General features: G+C 55.5%; 1 protein-coding gene across 34 annotated transcripts in view; it reads right to left on the reverse strand.

Annotated features, from left to right (window-relative positions):
- The window catches only part of Lrrfip1 (leucine rich repeat (in FLII) interacting protein 1), a 104,990-nt gene that overhangs the window by 45,085 nt on the left and 38,554 nt on the right, over positions 1-21,351 (reverse strand). For 23 of the 34 annotated variants that reach the window (XM_013508050.1, XM_013508049.1, XM_013508051.1 and 20 more), the window contains exons 2-6: positions 8,762-8,848; positions 6,748-6,765; positions 3,652-3,699; positions 2,503-2,547; positions 1,979-2,029 (exon numbers count right to left, since the gene is read on the reverse strand). In XM_013508050.1, coding sequence (XP_013363504.1) covers positions 1,979-2,029; positions 2,503-2,547; positions 3,652-3,699; positions 6,748-6,765; positions 8,762-8,848 — 249 coding nt within the window. Of the gene's footprint in view, positions 1-1,978; positions 2,030-2,502; positions 2,548-3,651; positions 3,700-6,747; positions 6,766-8,761; positions 8,849-9,061; positions 9,104-12,802; positions 12,822-21,351 lie in introns of those variants that run through there. The other 11 variants (XM_013508054.1, XM_013508055.1, XM_013508045.1 and 8 more) reach the window with 7 other exon arrangements.

Consider the following 21,351-nt stretch of genomic DNA (forward strand, 5'->3'; position numbering starts at 1 on the left):
AGTCCCAATGACTTTCTCCTCTCTCCCTTATTCAGTGTGTGGTCTGTGGGCTGCTGGCCTGAACTACACCCTGAATACACTTGCTACCTTGGCAAGGAGCAGGGGCCAGCAGAGAGACTGAACTCGTTTTTCTGGTTAAGAGCTTTGAAAGAGAAATGAAGGCCCCCGGCCCTCCGGAATGCTCATTAGTAGACAACCCCTCAGACTCTCTGGGGGCAGGAGGCCCTCTGAGAACCTTAGGAAAGTGACCACCCTTTTCCTAGAGCGTGGTGAATCCCCACAGTGCTCACACAGTTGCAGGAGGAGCACAGATTGAAGAGGAGACATGTGGATAGAGAACTGAATTGCTTCCACCTCTCTCCTATTCTCCTTTGATTCCCTACCAGTCAGGTTTTATGGATTTTCCCGGCATTTGTTATTTTTTTTTGAAACAGGCACTCACTAAGTGGTTCAGGCTGGTCTTGAACTCACTAGGTAGCCCATGCTGGCTTTGAACTCAAGGCAATCCTCCTGCCTCAGCCTCCTGAGTGCTGAGATTACAGTTGTGTGACAACACGCCTGGCTTTATCAATAAGGTTTTCTCTCACCATTGCCATCAGAGAAGTTCTCTTGGCAATGCTAAATCCAGCAGGCAGTGCTGCCATCCCCTGGTCCCTCCCCAGTCCCTTCCTTGGCTTCAAGGACTCAGCCTTCCAGGCCTGCTCTCCATGTCTGTGTCCTGGCCCCAGAGTTTACAAACTGAGCTTTGAATTTACGACATTTCCTTCCCCTAGAGTGGCTGTGTCACAGGGACCTTGTGGAAGTCACAGCGGGATCACAATGCCTAGGCCCCAGATAGCTGGGTGGCCCTCTACCCCATCCCGCGGGAGTTGTAACCGTCCCACAAAGCCACCCACATCCGTGTTAGTGCTGCAGAGATGGGGATGCCACCAGAGTGGCTCAGCAGCTCCAGGACAACGCTTTCAACAGGCTGTCAAAAAAAGCGCACACTTAGTGCACATGTAAGTCGAGGGGCGGAGTTATGAGCTCAGTGGCACAGAGATGGAAACCAGCCTTCGGGTCTACGCGGTCCCCTTGCAGCTGCTTCCAGGCCCATTAGGACCTGCAGGAGACAGAACCTCGGCCTCGTCGGAACCAAAGCCGACATGCTCAGGGGGACTGACTAAGTTAAGGCAACAACAAATCAGCTTCCCTACTTCACTCCCGGAGCACACAATCTCTTCAAGCATGATTATAAAAGTTCTGTAAGCAGTTAAGGAAAACACATTGACATATATGTGTGTATATAAATAATTAGTCATTAAATCGCCAGTGCTGAAGAGATTTCCTATCGTTAATGAAAGGAAACAGACTCCTGAGGTAGACACAGGTCTAACCCTTTTTGTACCAGGCAACTTCCAGCAACTATGCAAAATTATCACCGAATAATAATGAACTTACAGCTATGTAACCTGAGATTCCAATTTTGTTTTGTTTTTGAGATAGGGTCTCATTTTGTAGTTCAAACGGGCCTTGAGCTCACTATGTCAGCCAAGCTGGCCTCAAACTTGCTGCGATCCTCCTGCTTCTGGCTCCTAAGCGCTGGGATGATAGGCGTGCACCACCACAGGTGTGCAATTTTATCCGGAGTATGTGAGGGGCCACACAGCCTTGCTGAAGGTGGAACGTGCCTTCTTACCAATTCTGAGACAACTGTTCTCAAGGTGCAGTGGTTTTGTGATGTAGAGAAATACTAGAAAGCAATGACTTCTGCTCTTGGAAGGACGCGGACGTAAGTGTCTATGCACATTAAGGCCTCTTTACGACAGCAAAGAAACCCCATCGCTTCAATTTTAAACAAGCATCTCCTCAGTGAGGTATTGGCCGTCAGACCCCAGGGACCAGGGAGAGGGTGGGATGCGGGACGGGAGGGTAGGGCTCGGCTACACGCTGTGCATGCAGACCCAGCCCCCGGCACTGACCCAGCCCCGGTACTGACCCGCAGGCTGCCTCTGCTACCCACTGACAGGCGCTCATCCTCGTCCGAGGCCTATTGAGAGAAAGGAGAACAGCTGTGAAGTGAGGACGGCGCCTACAGACAGGCGCAATGCCCGGCTGCCGCAGAGGACACAGCTGACCGGGCCGGTTCCTCCGGATGAGCTCCGGGGATGCAGGCCCAGGTCCTCGGCAGCACACGGCCTGTTTATGGATAACATGGATTCAGCTTCTTCCAGTGATAATATCTCATCAGAGGTAAGTTATACATAAGCCCCCAGGTATATCACTATGTAAATTACCCATGAATATTCAATAGCAAAAAGCACTGAAAACGCCACACTTTTCTCAAACACACCCTCACACTCTTACCAAAGTTAGACTGAAATGCTGAAGGCTGGCTTCGTAGTCTTTGCTCAGACAGTAACACCAGCGTGTTCGAAGCATTAGTAAACACCCACTTCAGTCACGCGGTGCACAAAGCAGGCTTCAGCCCAGAGCCCAAGTAACGAGAAGAGCGGTACTAACCGAGGCGAGTCTCCGGGACCTGCGCGAGTAGCGCTCGCTGTCCTCCTACCGAGGCGAGGAGGGAGAGCAAGAGAGAGTTAGGGGTGCATGGAGAGGAGCTGCGCGGGCCGCAGATGCCCCCAGGCCAGGCGGCGTCCCTGGCCCAAATGTCACTAAATGTTTTCTTTGCCTTTACTTAAAGGTTTCAACAGGGGTGGGGGTGGGGGCAGGGGGGGGAGGATTTCCTCTCAGGTGCTGGTCCTCGGCACAGGAAGGACTGCTGTATTTCATCCTGGGCTTCAAATCGGCAAGCCTGGGGCCCAGAGCTCTGTCTTAATTTTTTCTAACCTCTCTGATCCGATACATTTAAACGGAAGGTTGGTTTCAGAGTCTTTGTTCAGGCAGTGGTGTCAGCATTAGCAAACTTCTCCCTGGGTCGGAGAAGCCAAAATAGCGGCCCACAGGCCTGAGTCTCCCTGTCCTCTACATCACACGCGGGTCCGCAGGCCGCAGCAGCGGACCTCCATCACCTGAGGTCATCTGTGCTGGGGACCGGGACCAGGGCCAGGGCACACTGTCCTGCCAGGTTCGCAGAGGCTAGGACCCCAGAGGGCATGGAGAGGCCAGCGGCCCAACAGCCAGGACAGGAAGAGGTGGGTGAGTGCATGCGAGGTGCGGAGCCGGACGTGGGGACCCGTGGGGATGCGTGCCCCCTGCCAGGTGGGCTCTCCTTGTTGGGGGGCAGAAGGGTCACTGTGGTGCGTGGAAGAAGTAAAGGTCTTTGCGTGCCCCATGGGACGAGAGGACCTGACTGCGGTGCATGAAGGCCAGGGTGGGGGTGGCAGGGGAGCTGACCGCAACCCCAAAGGAATGCCGCCAAGGCCCCTGCGGCTCCAGCTAGAGCACCACGGTGTGACGGCCACAGGCGCTGCTCAGGAAGGTCCTCATTCCAGGGGCTGGGGCCTGACACACAGGCGGGCAGCCAGGCCGGGCTGTTTCTAAGCAGGCTGCATTCGGAGATGTAAACAGTCAGAACCAGACGGGGCCAGGCCCGGAAGCAGACCTCTCGGTATCAAATTACCGGGCGGTGGGGATCTATCTACATGATTACACTGCCTAAGAATCAAATTATACAGCACTTTATGTCTCCAGAGTGTATTCAAGGCCTACCATCCACTGCTCGATGTCACCCCATTTAGTATCCAGCCCATAATATTTCTAAGAAAGAAGGGAAAAAGAATTAGGCAGGAAGTAAAACAGTGAGGGCCCAAGAGACTGTTCTGACATGCACGTCCCACCGCCCCAGGCCCCGCGCCTCCCGCAAAGGTCCCCGTGAAGGTCACATGCCAGGCAAAGCATCACAGCGTGGGGGCCGCAGAGGAATCCGCCTGCAGGGGTCCCACGCCCCGCCCTGCAGCCACTCCCAGGCCGGCGATCCCAGGCCGGCCCTCAGGAAGCTGCTCTGCAGCAAGGCTGGGAGAAGCAAAGCTGAGAGCCAGGAAGGGGGAGGCCAGCGGGAGGGGCTGCCTCGTGCTGTCCCCAGGCCCCTGTGCTGAAGGAAGGGAGAGCTCAGAGGAGCCGGGTCTTTACCCAGGACCCGCACGGGAGGGCGTGGGCAGACCTGCGGTGCCGCCCGGGCTGGCCGCTGCCCACAGAGCTGCAGCTTCACCTGCTAATACAGACCCCCGGGGCCGCGTCTGACTGCGGGCTCAGGCTCAGTGTCTGCCACTGTCACCGAGTACAGCGCCCCCCCCAGGTCAGGGGATGTGGCTGGAGCCCCAGACAGCAAGGCTTTGCCTTTCTTCTTACTTTCTTCTTATTTTGCCTCCCTTTTCCAATACAAAAGTGAAGAGACAGCTAAGCAAGGCCCTGCAGGCCGCAACAGAGGTGTGACCTCTGTCTCCACACTGCACAGTCTTGCAGCGAGAATTAAAAATTGGATGCTGGAACTACAGGGTCATGTTTGCCATGGTTTTCATTACTGAAACACGCCATTGCTAGGTTTACAGTCTGCGGCTCTTGGTGGCCTATCTTCCTCCTAGAGATGGCCGTACGTAGAAAATACAGAGGAGAAATCGGGGCGAGAATTCAACAACGCTTTTAGAAGCCAGCAGTACCAAACTAGTACAAAAAGCCACATGGGCCCTATCTTCTTCCACAAGTTATTTCCTTGGATTGTAAATCCGGAAAGGAAATGAAAAGCAAACACCTCACCAAGTTATGCTTTAACTTCAGGCTCGGTGAGTGCACCAGCTTGGGGCCATTTGCATTCAGCTAGTGTTAGCTCTGCCCTTCCTCAACTTCCAGAATTTCACATGGAGAATACATTGTCCTCCTGTAGCTTAATCTCCTCTTTAATTACAAAGACAGAAGGAAAATATATTCTAATAAGAGGAAGAGCTACACACATTTGTAAGTTACTGAATTCCCACACAGTCTACGTTACCAGTTTTTCTCTTTTTTGTACTTCTTTTTTGCCCCATTTTATACCTGTATCAAGCACTGTGCATCCTCCAAACCTTTCACTCGTCCTGGGTGGCTCTGACTGGCCGCACTCTGTGTCACCCCATGAGGGAGGACACCCTAGGGACAGCAAGAGCCATCGAGGGGGCTGCAGCAGCCCCAGCGCAGCTCACTCCAGGGCAGCAGAGGGTTACGAAGGCGAGCGCTGTGCTTAGCAGTGAGTCATGCAGGAGAAGCAGGCTCCAGCCCAGTGCAGAAGGTGCCTGGCTTTCAGAAACAGCCTGGATGCAACAGAAGGCACCAGCCTGGCGCCTTCGGAGCGGGGAGAAGGCTGACTGCCTCCTTCCTCTGTCGGGGAAGGGCTACGGACAGGGTGATACGGCGGGGGATATGGTGTGGCTCTGGTGGCCCCGTGCCGTGGACTCCAGGGGCTCCTGCAGCCGTGTGCTGCTAGACAAAGTCCTTGCCACTGTCCCAAAAACAGAAACAAGAAACCCAACTGGACTCATGAATAGGAGAGGAGGGGACACCACTGGAAATGACCAGCTCCAGCCCTTCTAGCGCTTGGAACAGTGACGTCCTGCCCTGTGGGGACAGGGAGGGTGCACCAGTTAGCCTTCAACCTGACCAGTTCTTCCTGGACTGTAGGGATGACTTAGAACTCTATCGATTCAGTACTTGGGCCCTGGAAACTAACAGTACACATGGAGCCTGTGTCTGCCGGGCCAAGGAGCCTGTGTCTGCCGGGCCTGACGGGAACAGCAACAGGGTGGGGCCCATCCAGGACCGGGGAGCGTGGGGACCCCGCTCACCGACGGCCAGAGCCCCAGGGGCCTGCTTCCCTCATCGCTGAGACTCTGAGACCCGTTTCTGTGCTCTAAGAGAAAAACAGTCGTTCTTCAGACACTAGATAAATTCATATAGGAATCCACTATTTAGTCACAAACTAAACTCATTTATGGCTCATTATACCCCACTTCCTAAATCCTTGGGGAGCTGGTTTCTTCCCACTTCATTGCTGCTGAGCCCCAAATCCCAGACCTGGTTGTCTCAGAAACATCCATGCCTGGCCTTGTCTGGAGCTCACGTCTAACCTGAGAGGAGACACATTTTACCCTACGGAACCCTGAATGCTGGCAGTGGAGGACAGGTGTATCTTAAACTGGTAGATCTGATTATTATATCTTTATTTTCTTTTTCTTTTTTCTTTTTTTTTTTTTTTTTTTTTTTTTTTTTTTTTTTTGCCTTTTTGAGACAGGGTCTCGCTATGCAGTTCAGGCTGGCCTTGAGCTCATTTTGTAGCCCAGGCTGGTCTCAAACTCAAAACAATCCTCCTGCCTCAGCCTCCCAAGTGCTCGGATTACAGGTGTGTGCCACCACGCCTTCATTTTCTTTTTTACCTAGATTTTAAAATCAGTGTCTAATAACCCCAGAACATGTGCTAATTTAGGGTTTTCTAAGAAAGCTACCAAGAAAGATAACCTTTTTCGTTCAATATATGATTTCAAAATGCTCCTTGAATTCTATTTTTTTCCTTGAATTCTAAAATGTGATTTTGTCTTGGAATTTTTCTTTTGCACACTACTTTCTAATATCTTGCAGAAAATAAGGATGAAAGTCAAAAAAAGTGTGACTGCTGCTTCCCGTGAGCAGACGTGGGGACTGCAGCCTTCTCAGACAAGCTCCCAACACTGCAGTGGGAGAAACAGAGAACTTCCGTGTGAGGCATTGTTTCTGAAAGGTGACCAGGCTCTTGGCGGGGGGGCAGGCCATGCGAATTAGAAAGCAGGGAAGGAAGCCTACCTTCTGAACCTGATAGATCTACAGGGAGAGGGACACAAGAAAAAGGGAGAGAAACAGAAATCAGATTAAAGTAGCAGGAACATCACAAAGGTTCTCTAAGTTACCAGAAAGGAACTGAAAGCCATTTTGAGAAAAAAAAGAGAGTACTGATAAAAAAATTAATCAAAATGTTTGAAGTCCTATTGAAAGAACTGGTCATTTCTCCACTCGTTTTGCACTGCTTTAGACGGTGACACCTGGGCACGTCTGCACGAAGCGCCGAGTCCTGCCATCCCTGCCATGTGGAAGAGCACGCACCGATCACCACTGGTGGCCGGTGCTCCTCCCTCCACTCTGCAAGCTCTCGCTGGGGGGCGCCAACCTCGGCCCCTCCCTGGCCGACAGCTTCCTCCACTCTTCTGGGTGTCCTCAGAGCACCCTGGGGCTCCGCAGGCCCCCGTGCAGCACCTGTGTGCCGATGCAAACGGGGACTGCGGAAGCTCAATTTTTTTTTTTTTTTTTTTGGTACCAGGAATTGAACTCAGGCCCTTGTGCTTGCTAGGCAGGCACTTGTGCCACTGAGCTATATCCCCGGCCCGAAACTCAATTTTTACACCCAAACACCCAGCCCTCGGATCAACACCGGTCTCGCAGAGCATATTCATTTCCCCTTAATCAACAACTTAAAATGCCAGTGCCCCAGGCTATCAGATGGTACAAGCTCACACTGTTTGTCTTGTTCTAAGAATAGCCAGCAGAGAGGGCGAGCCAGGCCAAACGTGGAGGCGCTGGGGCAGTCAGCCGCTTCCGGACTCGGGACATCCCAGACTCGAGACCACTGGGGAGCAGCCAGGTAGGTGGCTGCTGCCTCTTCCCGTGCAGTCCTATAAACCAAGGTGTCTACCTTAGGTTTGGTGATGGTGCCTCGAGGCTGGCATCAGGAGACACTTGGTTTCCAGGGCAAAGTGGCCCTCCACCCAGAAAGGGTCAAGGGCAAGGTCGTTCTCTTGCCGTTTCCCTGCCGAGCTGCTGGCCCCAGCCCTAACTTTCAAGAGCTTTCTGCATGGGACTTTGCGAGCGTCCATGTCAATCAGTTCTACTCACAAGCAAGGACAGAACTCAGCTGTTTTTTTTTTTGTTTTTCATTTTTCTTCTTGTACCAGGACTCGAACTCATGACCTTGCTTTTGCCAGGCAGGTGCTTTGCCACTGAGCTAAAGCCCCAGCCCCCAGAACTCAGTTTTTACACATTGCCATGAATCCTTGGAAGGGAGCAGAACCAGAACCTGGGGGCAGACAGCAGCCACGGAGGCAGCCAGCAGCCTCTGCCCAGCGCAGAACACGCAGACCGTACAGGAAGGGCCCTTCGGCAAGAGGCCAAAGGCGGGTTCTGGGCCCCTGAGAGCACAGGACTGAGGGGTCCCCCACCTCGATGTCTTTCAGGGTACGGTAAAGCTCAGCACCCCAAGGTGAGCTCCAGGGCCTGGAGCCCTCAGAACCGACTCCTGGCCCCCCTTCAGCCCTGCACTAGGGCAGAAGGGGCAGGAACAGGTGTGCAAACAGTTCCCACCCCTTTCCCAGGGCAAGTTCTTCAGGCTGCTCGCCCAGGGTGCTCACTCTGCCCTCTGGTCGCTGTCCAACACGCAGAAACCTCTGCGGAAATATGTCTAAACCAAACAAGCCAGTCTCCTTCCAGCAAACAGTAATCTGTTCTTGCCCGTCTTAATTCCAAGGATCTGATGAGTCCTGGTTCAACAGGGAGACCCTGAAGTTCAGACCCGGATCCTTGGGCTCCTTGTCACCAGAAAACAGGTCTGGGAAGGTCTCCCTCTGCCCGACGGGGGTGGGCAGGTCTGGCATCCCAGCTATGTGCACCCCCGGCCTGACCTCGGGCATCAGCCCACTCGCAAGCGCATTCCATCCCTGGCAACGTGACCAAGACAGGTGCGTCAGCACCAACAGGTGCCTGTGTGCTCGCAGGCTGCGCCTAAAATTAAAACCAGCTCTCGGGGAGGCAGCCAAGACCCCAGAGTTACCTCCTTCTGCTGCCGCTCCAGCTCCTTCATGCGGATCTCGCGGGCCTCAGCGCGGGCTGCGCGCTTCGCTGCAAGCCGGGCCTCTGCCTGCAACAGACCGGAAATCTGATTAGGGACTGGCCCAGCTGCGCCCCCGCGGACAGGCTCACGACACTGGGGAGAAGGTCCTGTCCAGAGCTTAATACACCCGGTGATGGATCACAGGCTCGAGAGAGCCGATAGGGTCACAAGGCAGGGGACCCGTGCCAACGAGAGGACAGAAGCCCCCACCCAGGCTTCTCCTCCCAGGGCTGCAGTTACCTGGGCCCCAAGGAGGTCCAGAAACATTACACGGAAAATTCCAGAGAGAAACACGTCATGAGTTGTTTATCTTTTCAATACCGGGGGCTGGACCCAGGGCCTTCACAGTGAGCTGCATCTCCAGCCCCATGCATTCATCCATCCATTCTTTTGAGGCAGGGTCTTACGAAGTCCAGGCGGGGCTGCAACACTCGATCCTCCTGCCTCGGCCCAATCCCACAGTGCTGGGATTCCAGGTGTCACCACCAGGCCCAGGTATGTTCCCAAATCTTAAACTGTGCACCATTCGGTGTGGCATGGTGCATGCTCAGGCTGTCCTCTTCCAGCCTGCTCAGGGTGTGAGTCATCCCTGTGCCCAGCACACTCATACTGGCTACACGACCTGTGTCCACTGGTCACTCAGGTTGACCAGGGTAAAGTCACAGAGCTTGTGTTCAGGTGACCTTCCTGTGCTTAGTAACAGCCTCAGATCCCGGCTCCCCACCTCTCCTCAGCGCAGAGGAATGGACGGAACCAGGAGGCCCAGCCTGAGGCCCAGCCCAGGTGCACTCCCTCGGGCAGGGAGGGGGCAGCCTGCACCTGCCTGCTGTCTCTCCCTTCTGCCCTGCCCCCTACATGCGAGACCCCAACACACTTGTACAGGTGAGGTGCTGCGCCGAGGTAAAGAGGCCCCTCCTCTCCCCAGAGCTGGCTCTGAATAAATCCTTCTTGCTTCTGACCAACAGAAATGGCCTCCTCTGATTTCATCAGTGGACAGCAAATGGCCCTGGTCTATGAACCTGCATGGCCAGAACAGAAGGTCCGGGCTGTCAAAGCCTGCGCCTCTGCTGAAAAAGCTGCCTGTGTTTAACAAGCTCTCGGGCGCTGCGCTTGCCTAGTTCTGTGGGAGAGCATTTGACGGGCCTGACCCGGCCAGCCACGCTGTCAACACGGGCACCCACACACGGTCTCAGTTTAACAAATTCTATGCTTCCTACTGTTGCGTGTGACAGACAGACGGTCAGAAAAGGCAGCGAGTGCCAGAGCTCAGGCCTCCCAATGTCAATCAAATGCCCCCTTCCTTCCGCGTAAGTCCTTTGTGAGTTTGTTGTTTCCGGGCGTCTGGTGTTCCCAGGTAACTGACCTCACACTGGAGCGGCAGGGATGCCAGCAGCCCAGGAGAGGGGGACAAAGGCTGGGCTCCAGGGTCCCCAGGGAGATCCTCCTGCCTCAGCCCAGTACATGAGCTGTATTATAAGCTGATCTCTAAATTCTGATCCATGGTGAGTGGTGACCACAGCTGGCCTGTCACGCAGTACGCTTGCTGGGGTCCTCCTGGGAAACTCACACTACAACGTGCTCCCCTGCTGTGGCTTTCTAGACCAGTGACATGCCAAAAAGCCCCCCAGCTGGAGACAGGGAGGAAGTGCGTGGGACACCCGCAACACCAGCGTGGGCCAGCAAAGCGGCTAAGTTCACACTGAGCGCAGCTGCCTGTCAGCCTGGGAGTGGAAGGCATGCAGCCTCTCCGACTCAGAGACGCGGCCAGGAACTTCAAGACAGCAGGGACAACAACCAGAACACGAGCACAGGGAGGCCACCCAAGTGCCAGACAGGAACAAGCGCCTGAGCAAGACCTGCAAGGAGCTCAGGTCTCTGCGAGAGGCACAGTGGGAGCAGCAGCCTCCGCCCAGCACAGGGTGGACGGGGAGGGAGCTGCACAAGGAGCCGGGTGGGGCCGCAGGGGCAGAGCAGAGGGCGCCGCTGGCGAATTCTACAGGGGTCCCCGAGATCCCTGCCCCGGTGCCCATGCCCTGCCCAGGCCCTCTGCTGGACTGTGGGTGCGGCCGCGAGCAGAGGACATGACTCCTGTCATCCGGTTCACGCTTGCTGGGCCCACCCCGGTCAGGGGGTGTGAGAGGGTCCCGCGCGTGGAGTCTCTCCCTGGCCTTGACAAGGCGAGCTGCCAGGTGGGGGGCTTTGAGGGGCTGTGAGCTGCCAGGAGCTGAGAGCAGCGCCCGAGACACCAGCGTGAACAGGGTGCCTCAGTCCCACAGCGGCAGGAGAGCGAGTTCTGTAGCTTCAGGCGCTCCCGGAGGACAACAGCGCTGAAAGAGGAAAACCTGGGATGCCTGCTCGCGCACACTGCCTGGGCTGATGCTGGGTCTGCATGGAGGACGCCTGTGCTGGTCTGAACTCCTTAAGACGCCAGCAGCCAGCCCCACCGACACTGACCAGGCCAACCGTCACCCGCAGTGGACCCCCAGCGGACACAGCGCCCGCGCCCCTGCAGCTCTCTTGCTCTCATGGAGACTGAGCGCTCCGAGGCAGGAAGTGGGGACGATGCTCTCGCTTGCTGGAGTCTGCCTGACAACCAGCCCAGCGGCCACACCCAGCCCCGCTCGGCCGTGCTGTCTTCACGGGCACAGAGCTGGACCTGCGAGGCACAGAAACGCCTGGCACTGGCCCAGGTCACGTGGCGGGGAAACCACACGGAGGTTCAACAACACGGCTCATCCTGGTCAGAGACGCAGCCAAGAACAGCAGGTTCCAAGGGACAATCACCAGAACATGACCACGGCGATGTCACCAAGGTGCCGTAGGGGAAGGCAAGTGACCTGCACACAGAGTGCAAAGAGCTCAGGTGCCTGAGTCAGCTGGAGGCCCAGCCCGCCCTCGGGTCCAGGGGCCAAGGGCACTGCACCCGGAGCCCTCCTGGAACCACTTCGTGAGACCTACAACGACCTGCAGGGGGCCCCTGCTCCGCCCTCAGGAGGACAAACGGGTCACTGTGGGAGAGCAGGTGCACCTCAGGGCCATACAGTGAAGCGCGTCGGACCACACACACAGCTCAGGTGTCACACGAGAGAGCCAGTGTACAAACAGTCCATAAGAGCTGGTAACAGGAAGCGGGGAGACAGGTCCTTGTAAAGGGGGAGGGACCACGCAGTGGGGGATGGCACGTACGAAGAGCTGAGATGTACGCTGCCCGTGCACCAGCTCCGGGATGAATGTGACCCTCCCGTACCACGACATGCGCAAATAACAAGGGCAGGCGCTCCAGGGGCCCGACCGTGTCCTGCACGCAGCTCGCAGGGGCCAGGGACGGCGCTCATGTGGCAGCACCCTTGGGATAGCTGGAGCCCCGGGCTCCAGGCAGTGACACGTGTTTGTGACAAGAGCATCCCCAGGTTTCCAGACAGAGCACTGTGGAGTGGCCCGTGCCCCTGACCTGCCACCCTGGCTGAAATGTGGGGCCAGCGTGGGGACAGGGCCAAAGCCACTGGTCCCATGCAGATGCTCAGGCCTGTTAGCTGAGGGCCTCGGGCTCCTAGGGACAGCTGCATAAGCCTGCTGCCGGGCAGCCCCGGGGAGACCCTGCTAACCGGCTGCCTCCAGAGGCCATGGGGCCAAGACACCACTGCCCAGAACACAGCAGCATGGCCAGCGCCTGTGTCTGGAGGCGGGGGGTATGTGTGTACACGTATGTGTGTGCATGTGTGCCTCTGCGTGTGGGCGGAGCTGGCAGGTGCCCCCACCACCCCTTGAGGCTCGCACCGCACAGGAGGTGATGGCGGCAGCGAAGCTGGGGGTGGCACGGGAGGCAGGAAGTATGGAGCTTGTGGGGGTGTGCACCCAGGTGGGCGGCACAAGGCTGCAAATCCAAACCCAGAAGTCAGATGTGGCCCTTTGCAACCTGCCGTGCCTCCCCCACTCCCACGGATTGGGATTAACCTAGGACAGCCGTCCCTCCTCCGTCACCTCAGATCAGCAGCAGCTGGATCCAGCAGCTTCCTGGCCTGGGGCTCACGGGGGTCCCCGAGGCCTCCCCTCTCGCCGCATGCTGGTAGCATCCCAAAATATCTAAGGATGAAACAACGTCGCCTCTGCTGTGTCCTGAACTAACCCGGCTGGGACGTGCTTTGCACGGGGGCGCGGGCCAAGCCGGGTGGGGAGCGGGGCTCTCCAGTGTTGCCCCGCACAGCACGTCTAGCCAGGACTCATCAGAGGAGCAGTCTGGGCCAGGCCCCAGACTTGCTCAAGGGTTAGGGTGACAGGACCGCGGCCGCCCAGGGCCACCCATCTCCTCAGGATGTGGCAACTTTCAGAACAAACAGCGAAGACTCAGAAGGGAGGGAGGGGGGGAAGGAAATGAGACGCCCAAACCAACTGCCATGCGGGCCCGCTGCTGGGAGAAGGTGCCCGTGTCCTGTGGGCCTTGCTGGGACGAGTGATCACTGGCTGTCTGGTGCGCCAGGAAGGAGGGGACAGGCCAGGGTGAGCCAGGCTCCCCACACTGCCCTATCTCCCCTTCTAGGGGCACACCGACCCTCCCCAGGGTCCCCCCCACGGTCCAAGGTCAGGCACTCTTGGGTGGGTCGCTGGGAGGAAGGGCACACGCTGCCCCTAGTGGCCTCCAAAGCAGACGGCTGGACCCTGAATGCCGGAGCCCTCCTTACACCTCCGCACCCAGGAAAGACTGAGGCCGGGGAGACGCCAAAGACAGCAGGAGGTTCAGTCCGAGCGCATCTCCACGCGGCCTCCTTCAGGGCCCCTGGGCAGCGGTGGCCGTGGGCCAGCTGGGGCGCGTTCTCGGAGACACTGCTCCCGGGAAGCGGCACAGAGCCCTCTCCGGTCACTTCCTCGGCAGGTGGCAGAACTCCAGCTCCCCGGGCTGAGTGAGACGCGCCGAGATGCTCCTGGGGTGGAAGGGGACCCCTGACGATGGCCGTGTGGGAAACACCTGTCACCACACATCAGAACACGGCCCGGCCCCTGGGGAGGGCGCTGACGGGGACACAGAGAGAAGGGGCGCCTGGGACCCTCCCGCCCGCCTGGCATTTCTGCACGACACCCAGCGGGACAGGGACAGGGCCTCAGCAGCCGCAGGGCGGTCCCCACGCAGAGGCCAGCTTCAAGTTCATTCTCCGCTTTCACTGTGGCCTCCAGGCTTCAAACGGAGGGGAACTGAGAAGCCAGTGGTTTCCCCCCAGGCTCCCGTCTGCTGTTGCCGTAGTTTCTAACCTTTTTGGAAAGGTTTTAAGGATGTGACGTTCCTTACATGACTGTAACAGGACTCTCCCCTGACTGCAGCGGCAGAAAGAGCCAGCCTTGTCTGGGCACACGCGGGGGTCCCTCCCCAAGGGCTGTGTCCCTCCAGGAAGCAAGATCAGGGACGGGCACAGGCTCCCGGCGGGGGCTGAGTCCCGCTCCTGCAGGACACTCCCACACCATGTTAACAGGGCTACCGTGTGCTGCTGTTTCCAGCCATGGTGACGAGTCCCCTTCCCGAGCGGCTGTCAACAGGAAGTGATGCTGGCCACCGGCTTCTGTTTCTCTGGAAACGCCCACCACTCACAGCAGCAGACTCTAAAGACAGGGCAACAGGGCGGCTGAGGCCCTCGGCTGCCACCTGCATTTCATTTCTGTCCCAGAAGAAATGCTCATTTTCTAGCTAGGTGTGGCGGTGCACACCTGTAATCCCAGCACTCTGGAGGCTGAGGCAGAAGGATTGCTGAACTACATAGGGAGACCCTGTCTCAACCCCCTCTCCACAGAAAAAGAACCCCACTGTGTAAGTTTTGGCTCTAATCACTGATTACAGCTGACATAAAAACTCAAAATACCTGTCACCTACCTTGCACATTTGCCACTATTCTGCGGAGCCCATCAGCTCCGGAAATGAGGGAAGACAGCACCTGGCTATGCTTGGTGCTTTCCAAGGGCCAGCAGCCAGGTCAGAGGTCAGCCGCCCTGAGGTGGCAGCAGGACACAGTCTGCACCGCAGCAGTGGCTGGGGCGCGGGGGCAGGGTGCCTTGACTCTGACAGAACTGAGAACCACAGCGCCAACACTTCTGGGAGTGACCGGGCACCGACCCGGTCTACATTCTGCGGGATGCTGCAGGCAGGGCCTGAGCTCAGTCTGGGTGTGGAGGTTACAGGACAGACACAGTCTGCCTTCATCAGGTGCGTCCGGCAACTATGGAGGACGGGCCAGGTGTGGTGGTGCATGCCTAGATTCCCAGCAGTCGGGAGGCTGAGGCAGGAGAATCACCACAAGTTGGAGACCAGCCTGGGCTACCTGCATAACAAGACCCTTTCTTCAAAGACCAAAATAAATAAATGAAGATACGGATGATAGAAAGTTGCAGACTGAGGTTTAACTTCATTATTTATGTATTTAATTCACTTAAAACACTGTATTTCTATCAAAATTAACGACAAGGAATTACTGAGTCTCAAATTACAATGAACTTTGCAGAAAAAGCAGCAGCCTTAGGGAAGCCATTCCCTCGCTGCTTTGGCCTTGAGCCCCTGGGGCCAAGGACCCAGCTCCCCAGGCTGCAGCTCCTCGCTGTGTCCTGCAGGACCCGCAGGGAGACCTGGCCACCTCTCTGGGCTGCGCCCGTGCCAATGGCCGGGGCCTGGACGGCCCACTTACTCTGAGTGGGGCGGCTGAAACCCGGCCCCTCACACAGCTACATCCCAGCCCTTCTTCAAATGTTTGACTTCTTTTTCAAATGTTTTGTTTTGTGATGAGGTCTTGCTAACTCACCCAAGGCTGGGCTCGAACTTGCGATTCTCCTGTCTCAGCCTCTTAGAGAGCTGGGATTGCAGGCGTGCACCACGGTGCCTGGCTAAATGACTTTGCTTTTGAACACCAGCCCTCATGGTAGAAGTTGGGGGTACCGGCTATGCATAATCTCTACAAACTTCCTCCATCTCTGGAGTTCAGCATCTCTGTAATCTAAGAGCTTCCTTATTCTTTGGACTTACTTGTTATTTAGTTATTTATTTGTCTTTTTGAGACAGGGTCTCGCTATTGTTATTTATTTGTTTTTTTGAGACAGGGTCTCGCTATGCAGTTCAGGCTGGCCTTGAACTCACTTTGCAGCCCAGGCTAGCCTCAAACTCCCGAGGGCTGGGGTCACAGGTGTGTGCCACCACACTGGCTTGGCTTTGGACTTATTGGTACCCTAAGACATCTAGACTTCTTTCCTCACTGCAGTCAATGGTCATGACTTAGCTTTTCAGAATGAACAACTTTAAAAAAAAAAAAATCAACAACTTCTTTAAAGAATATCTCCCTAAAATAACAAAGGTATGGATCAGAGACAAACCAAGAGTGCTTTTTATCCAGTGCAGGGGTGGGTACACTCAGCCACCCAAACCTCACAGTGCAAACCTGGTTCAGGAGCCACCCTACTGAGGAGAACGAATTCTCTGTAGTTTCTTCCATACAAATGAATTTCTATACTTGCTGTTGATAATTTCTTTTCTTTCTTTCTTTTTTTTGAAACAGGATCTTGCTGTGTAGTTCAGGCTGGCCTGGAACTGGAGGTGATTCTCCAGCCTCAGCCTCCTGAGTGCTGGAATTACAGGCATGCGCCACCACAGCCAGCTAATTCTCTATTTTTTAAAAGTTCACTGAGCATTCTCCCATCTAAGAATACTGAGCACAGAAGAGGTGGATGAAACACAGGCTTCTCGCTTGTATTCAGGAGCAAGGGCTTGTGTCCTTAGGCACTGCCCAGTGAAGTGAAACCCTGTCCCCGGCCGGGATGGCCACACCCAGGGCCACCAAGGAGGGGCCGTGCCTACTACACCAGGCTTCCTGCTGGAGCCCCTGAAGTGCTGTGTGCCCGCGGGCGGTGGCCGTGTCAGCACCCATCCCAGGCAGCAGGCCCGGGAGGAACCACCTAGGCCTCCTGCCTCCCGCACGGCTGCAGGGCTGGAAAGTCCCAGCCTCACAGAGCTGTTTCCTCTCCTTGCAAGATGGAGATAAAGCTCCGCTTCCTTAAAACCCTGGCCAGGCTGTGCAGAGGGGCCTGGTAAATGCAGCTCCCTCTACTACTTATGGGCTTCTTGGGGGATGGCCCGAATGGTTAACTGTGTGGATTTTTTTTTTTTTTTTTTGGTACTGGGAATTGAACTTATGACCTTGTGCTTGCCAGGCAGGAGCTGTGCCGCTGAGCTACACTCTTGGCCTGGGTGGATTTTTTTTGAGACAGCTTCTCACTATGTAGCCCAGGCTGGCCTTGAACTTGCAGTGATCCTCCTGCCTCAGACTTCTCAGTGCTGGGATTACGGGCGTGCACCACCATACCCAGCTAAGAGGAAGGTTAGTGCACAAGGAGAGGGGTGCTAAGTGCTACAGAACCACCCAGCCGGAGAACCAGGAGAAGGTGAGGGAGATTTGGTATCTTTCCTGGAAGTGAATGTCTAGTCTCGCTGTTAATAATTTACTTTTTCCTGAGGTGAGGACATCCTCCTAGTTCCTTCCATGCCCTCACTGTGCTCAAAACACAGCCAGAGCCAGCTGGCCTGCTGGTGGGTGCACCAGCCCACCCCCAGCCTACTTCCATTTCTCTAGGCCTAGGAAAATTGCACCTCCACCCTCCATGGATATTGGAAGATACACACGTCAGAAAGGGTGGTGTCCCACAGTCTCCCTTCCATAAACTTACAAAGGGAAAGAGGTGTCAGGCAAAATTAAAAGTAACCTGCTGCGTGCAACACCGCACACCTGTAATCCCAGCATTGTGGAGGCTGAGGCAGGAGGATTGCTGTGAGTTCTAGGCCAGCCTGGACTACATAGTAAGTTAAAGGCCAGCCTGGACTACAGAGCTAGACCCTGCCTTAAAAAAACAAAACAAAAACAAAAGCAAACTAGCAGTAGCACCCCTTATACTAATTTAATACAAGTCACTTCTCTACTGCCAAGTGTTTGTGCTTTAGATGCAAGGGAGAGCGAACCTGGCTTTGCAGCTGTGAAGTTACAGAAGCAAAGGAAACGCCGGCCAGCCCAGAGAGAATGAGTGTTTTAGAACACACACCATGTTGCTGGGTGGATTTCTGGTTTGGCTTTTTATTATTGTTTTGATTGTGTATTTTTTATTTTTGGTTTATTGTTTTTGGAATTTGGCCTGGGGCGGAGGAACATGACAGTGGTCTGTGTGATTCTGAATTACTACACCTTGGAAACTAGACACAGCAGTGCACGCCTAGAATCCCAGCTACTAGGGAGGCTGAGGCAAGAGGACTCCCAGTTTGAGGACAGCCTCGAGCAAGCAAAGGAGACCCTGTGTTAAGAATAAAACAAAACAGTCGGGGGAAGGTACCTTAGTGGTAGTGCATTTGCCCAGCATGCATGAGGCTGGGCAGTACCAAAAAATAAACAAAAACCCCCATACATTTGGATGTGTCCAGAATAATGTATTTTTCTTTTAATTTGGGAGAAAGATGCTAACTTACTTAATTTTATCTAGATTCTGAATCATGGAAGTAAACCCAATTTATGAAAACCAGCTTCTATACTTATGGTGAGACCCTGCCTCGAAAACCAAAACCCTACGATTGGAATGACTTGCAGCAAAAACAGTAAGGAAATATCCCCCCGACCCCCCAGCATCCAGCCGTCCATCCCCAGCAGCTGGAACAGCTAAACACCGCTGGGCTCCACGTTCATCTGTTAAACAGGAACAGATATTTTGGAAACACAGGGGAATGGGTAGCCAGCCAGGCCATAAACAATCCGGCTGAGTCACAGCGGTCCCTGGGGGTAAGAAAGTCCTCAGAACTTTGCCTTTTGAGGAGCGGGAGTCCACCCTCCTGCAGTCCCAGAACTCTGCTCTCGTCAGGTAGGGCTTGATCAGCTTGGCGGAGAAGCAGTGCTGCAGCTATAAATAACTCGATTTCCTGTGCTCAGCGCGAGTGGCAGTTGAGACATCGAAGTCTTCTTAGCAGTTTGCTAAGGAGGCTTCCGCTGTGTGCTATTAGCTCAGGCTGAACAGAAACTCAGACAAAAAGGGAAATTTAGTCTCTCCTCAAGTAAAATGTTCTGTTTATTGTTTTCATTTTTTTTTTGAGGCAGGGTCTCGCTGTGTAGTTCAGGCTGGCCCTGAACTCCCTGTGTGGCCCAGAGTGGCCTCATCTTCCTGCCTCAGCCTCCTGAGTGCTCAGTAACATTACAGGCGTGTGCCACCACGCCCGGCCTCCTCCATCCACTTGAAAAAGATCTCCCCACTTCCTATTTATCTATATTCTATTTTATACATATATTTTTTTCCATTTCTCACGTAAGAGAAACTATGCGATATTTAAACTTTTTTGTGTGACTCAGTTCACTTAATAGGATGGCCTTATGGAGCACTTGTTGTACCTGTGAACGAACGCCTCCAACTTATCCTCCTTTGCGGTGGAGTTGCCCTGCACTGTGTGCGGACACCACATGCTCTTTCTCCATTCACCCACGGAAGGACAGATAGGCCGTTCCCAAGATTTAGCCGCCATAAACTGTGCTGCTCTAGGCATGGGTGTGCTCGGAGCCCGAAGATACTCAACACTACTAGAAAAGACCTAACTCACTACTTTATATCTAAGTCACCATTTTATACCCAAATCCCGGGACCCCAGGGGCCACCATTCAGAGACCGGCAGGACCCCCGCCCAGGACTGGCCCAGGTTCCCACAGTGGTGGACTGGACAGATGTGTGTCCACGGTCACCCCGACGGCCCTGCCCAGGGCTGAGCGCGCCTCAGGATGTCGAAAGAGGCAGAGGTGACACACGCTCCGCGAACACGAGGAAGTTGTGACAGCTGAGGAAACGCGGTTTCTACAGCCGCCCTGCTCGGGGACAGTGCAGGTGGCCTTGCAAAAGCAGCCCAGACTCCTGCTCGATCACATCTGCTTCCTCCTGCCCACCCGGTTTCCTCCACACCCATGCGGCCCTGGCCCTCTGCTCCCCCGGAGCCCCTGTCACAGCAGCCAGGGACACAACACAGAACCCTAACGGCACCAGCCTGCAGCTGCGCGCCCGCTCGGGGCTGGGGGCCACGGAGACCTCCGCTCTCCACATCTCTCTGGACAAAGGTTTTGCTGCTATTTGCCAAAAAACAAACGCAAGCCAAACGAGCCAACCAAGCCTTCGCCTCTCCCAGGTTCACAACTCCCTGCTAGAAACCCGGGACCAGGCGCAGTCACAACTCAGCTCTCCGGGGCTTGGAAGGGCAGGAGGATCAGGCACTGTAAATCCTGCGCGACCCGGAGTAGCAGCCGAAACTCAACCCCAGGGCCAGGCTGCAGAGAAACAGGACTATTCACACTGGGAGGGCAGAGAGTGACTAAAAATAACCTCCTGGTCACAGCAGGCCTCGCTGCCACACGAATTCTGCCGTACACTCACGCACATGGACACATGCACGGGGGCACACCCCTTGCAGGCTTGAGCTTACCGGATTGCGACGCGGGGGGTAAGGGATACGGGTGGGGACCAACAAACACCCGGATATGGCCCATTTCGGGCTTTCCCCACTCCTGGCAGCACCTGCACCCAGGGGCCGGGGCAGGTCCAGGCGTCTGGTCAGAGGCGCTCCAAGACGCTCACCCGCACAGCTCCACTCCTGCGCCGTCCTGGCTGCCTCCCAGCTTGGCGCTCCCTCCCCGCCCAAGTACTCAATCAGTGGGTCGCACACGCTGGAATCTGTGGCACTGCTGCCTTCCACGGCCGGCCGGGCTGCCCCACAGACCAGCATCGGGCAGCAGGGCTGTCCCTGCCCACAAGGACTCCAGGGTCTCCCTGCAGGTTCCCAGGGCCGGAGAAATCCAACAGACCAGGGGGCAGGAACCAGCTCCAAGCCTGGCCTACTGCTGGGACTACACACGAGGTCATACAAGCAGCACACTGAAACGGACATTTAACCCACAAACAAGCAACTGGTGAGAACACCGACAAGTCCAGTGTGGTAGTGCACACCTGTAGTCCCAGCACTTCGGGAAGCTGAGGCAGGAGGATCCCAAGTTCAAACCCAGCCTGGTCACTTAGTGAGACCTCGTTTCAAAATAAAAAAGGTCTGAATATGTAGCTCAGGCCGAAAGCACAGGATTGAATCCCAGTACTGCAATAAATAAATAAATAAATAAATAACCCTGATAGTCCTCAGCAAGGAGTTTAACTTTCAGCTGTGCATTCATCAGAATCGGTTTCTACGCCTCCCTCTGATGTCTCCCAGGAATGTCCCCCAAGGCCAGCACAGCCTGGGAAGGGGCTCCCGTCTGAAGGTGTTTCGGTTCTCACTTTTATCCAGCTGCTGCAACCACAGACCCTGTACTAACTGCGTGTTTCTTTTTCTAAACTGCACCTTTCGCTTTTAAATAATCCACTCAGAACGACCGGCAGGCCGCAGGAGGGTGGCATCACCACCCTTCCCCGCTGTGCCCGCCCAGCGTCAGGGCCAAAGCGGCCCAAGCGGGGCGGCGGCCGAGCGCCGCGCTGGGGCGGGTGGAAGCCGCGGGGGCCGGTCCCGTGCC

The sequence above is a fragment of the Chinchilla lanigera genome, unplaced genomic scaffold (assembly GCF_000276665.1).
Source record: "Chinchilla lanigera isolate Chin_1 unplaced genomic scaffold, ChiLan1.0 scaffold00141, whole genome shotgun sequence".
In the NCBI taxonomy this organism is placed as follows: Eukaryota; Metazoa; Chordata; class Mammalia; order Rodentia; family Chinchillidae; genus Chinchilla; species Chinchilla lanigera.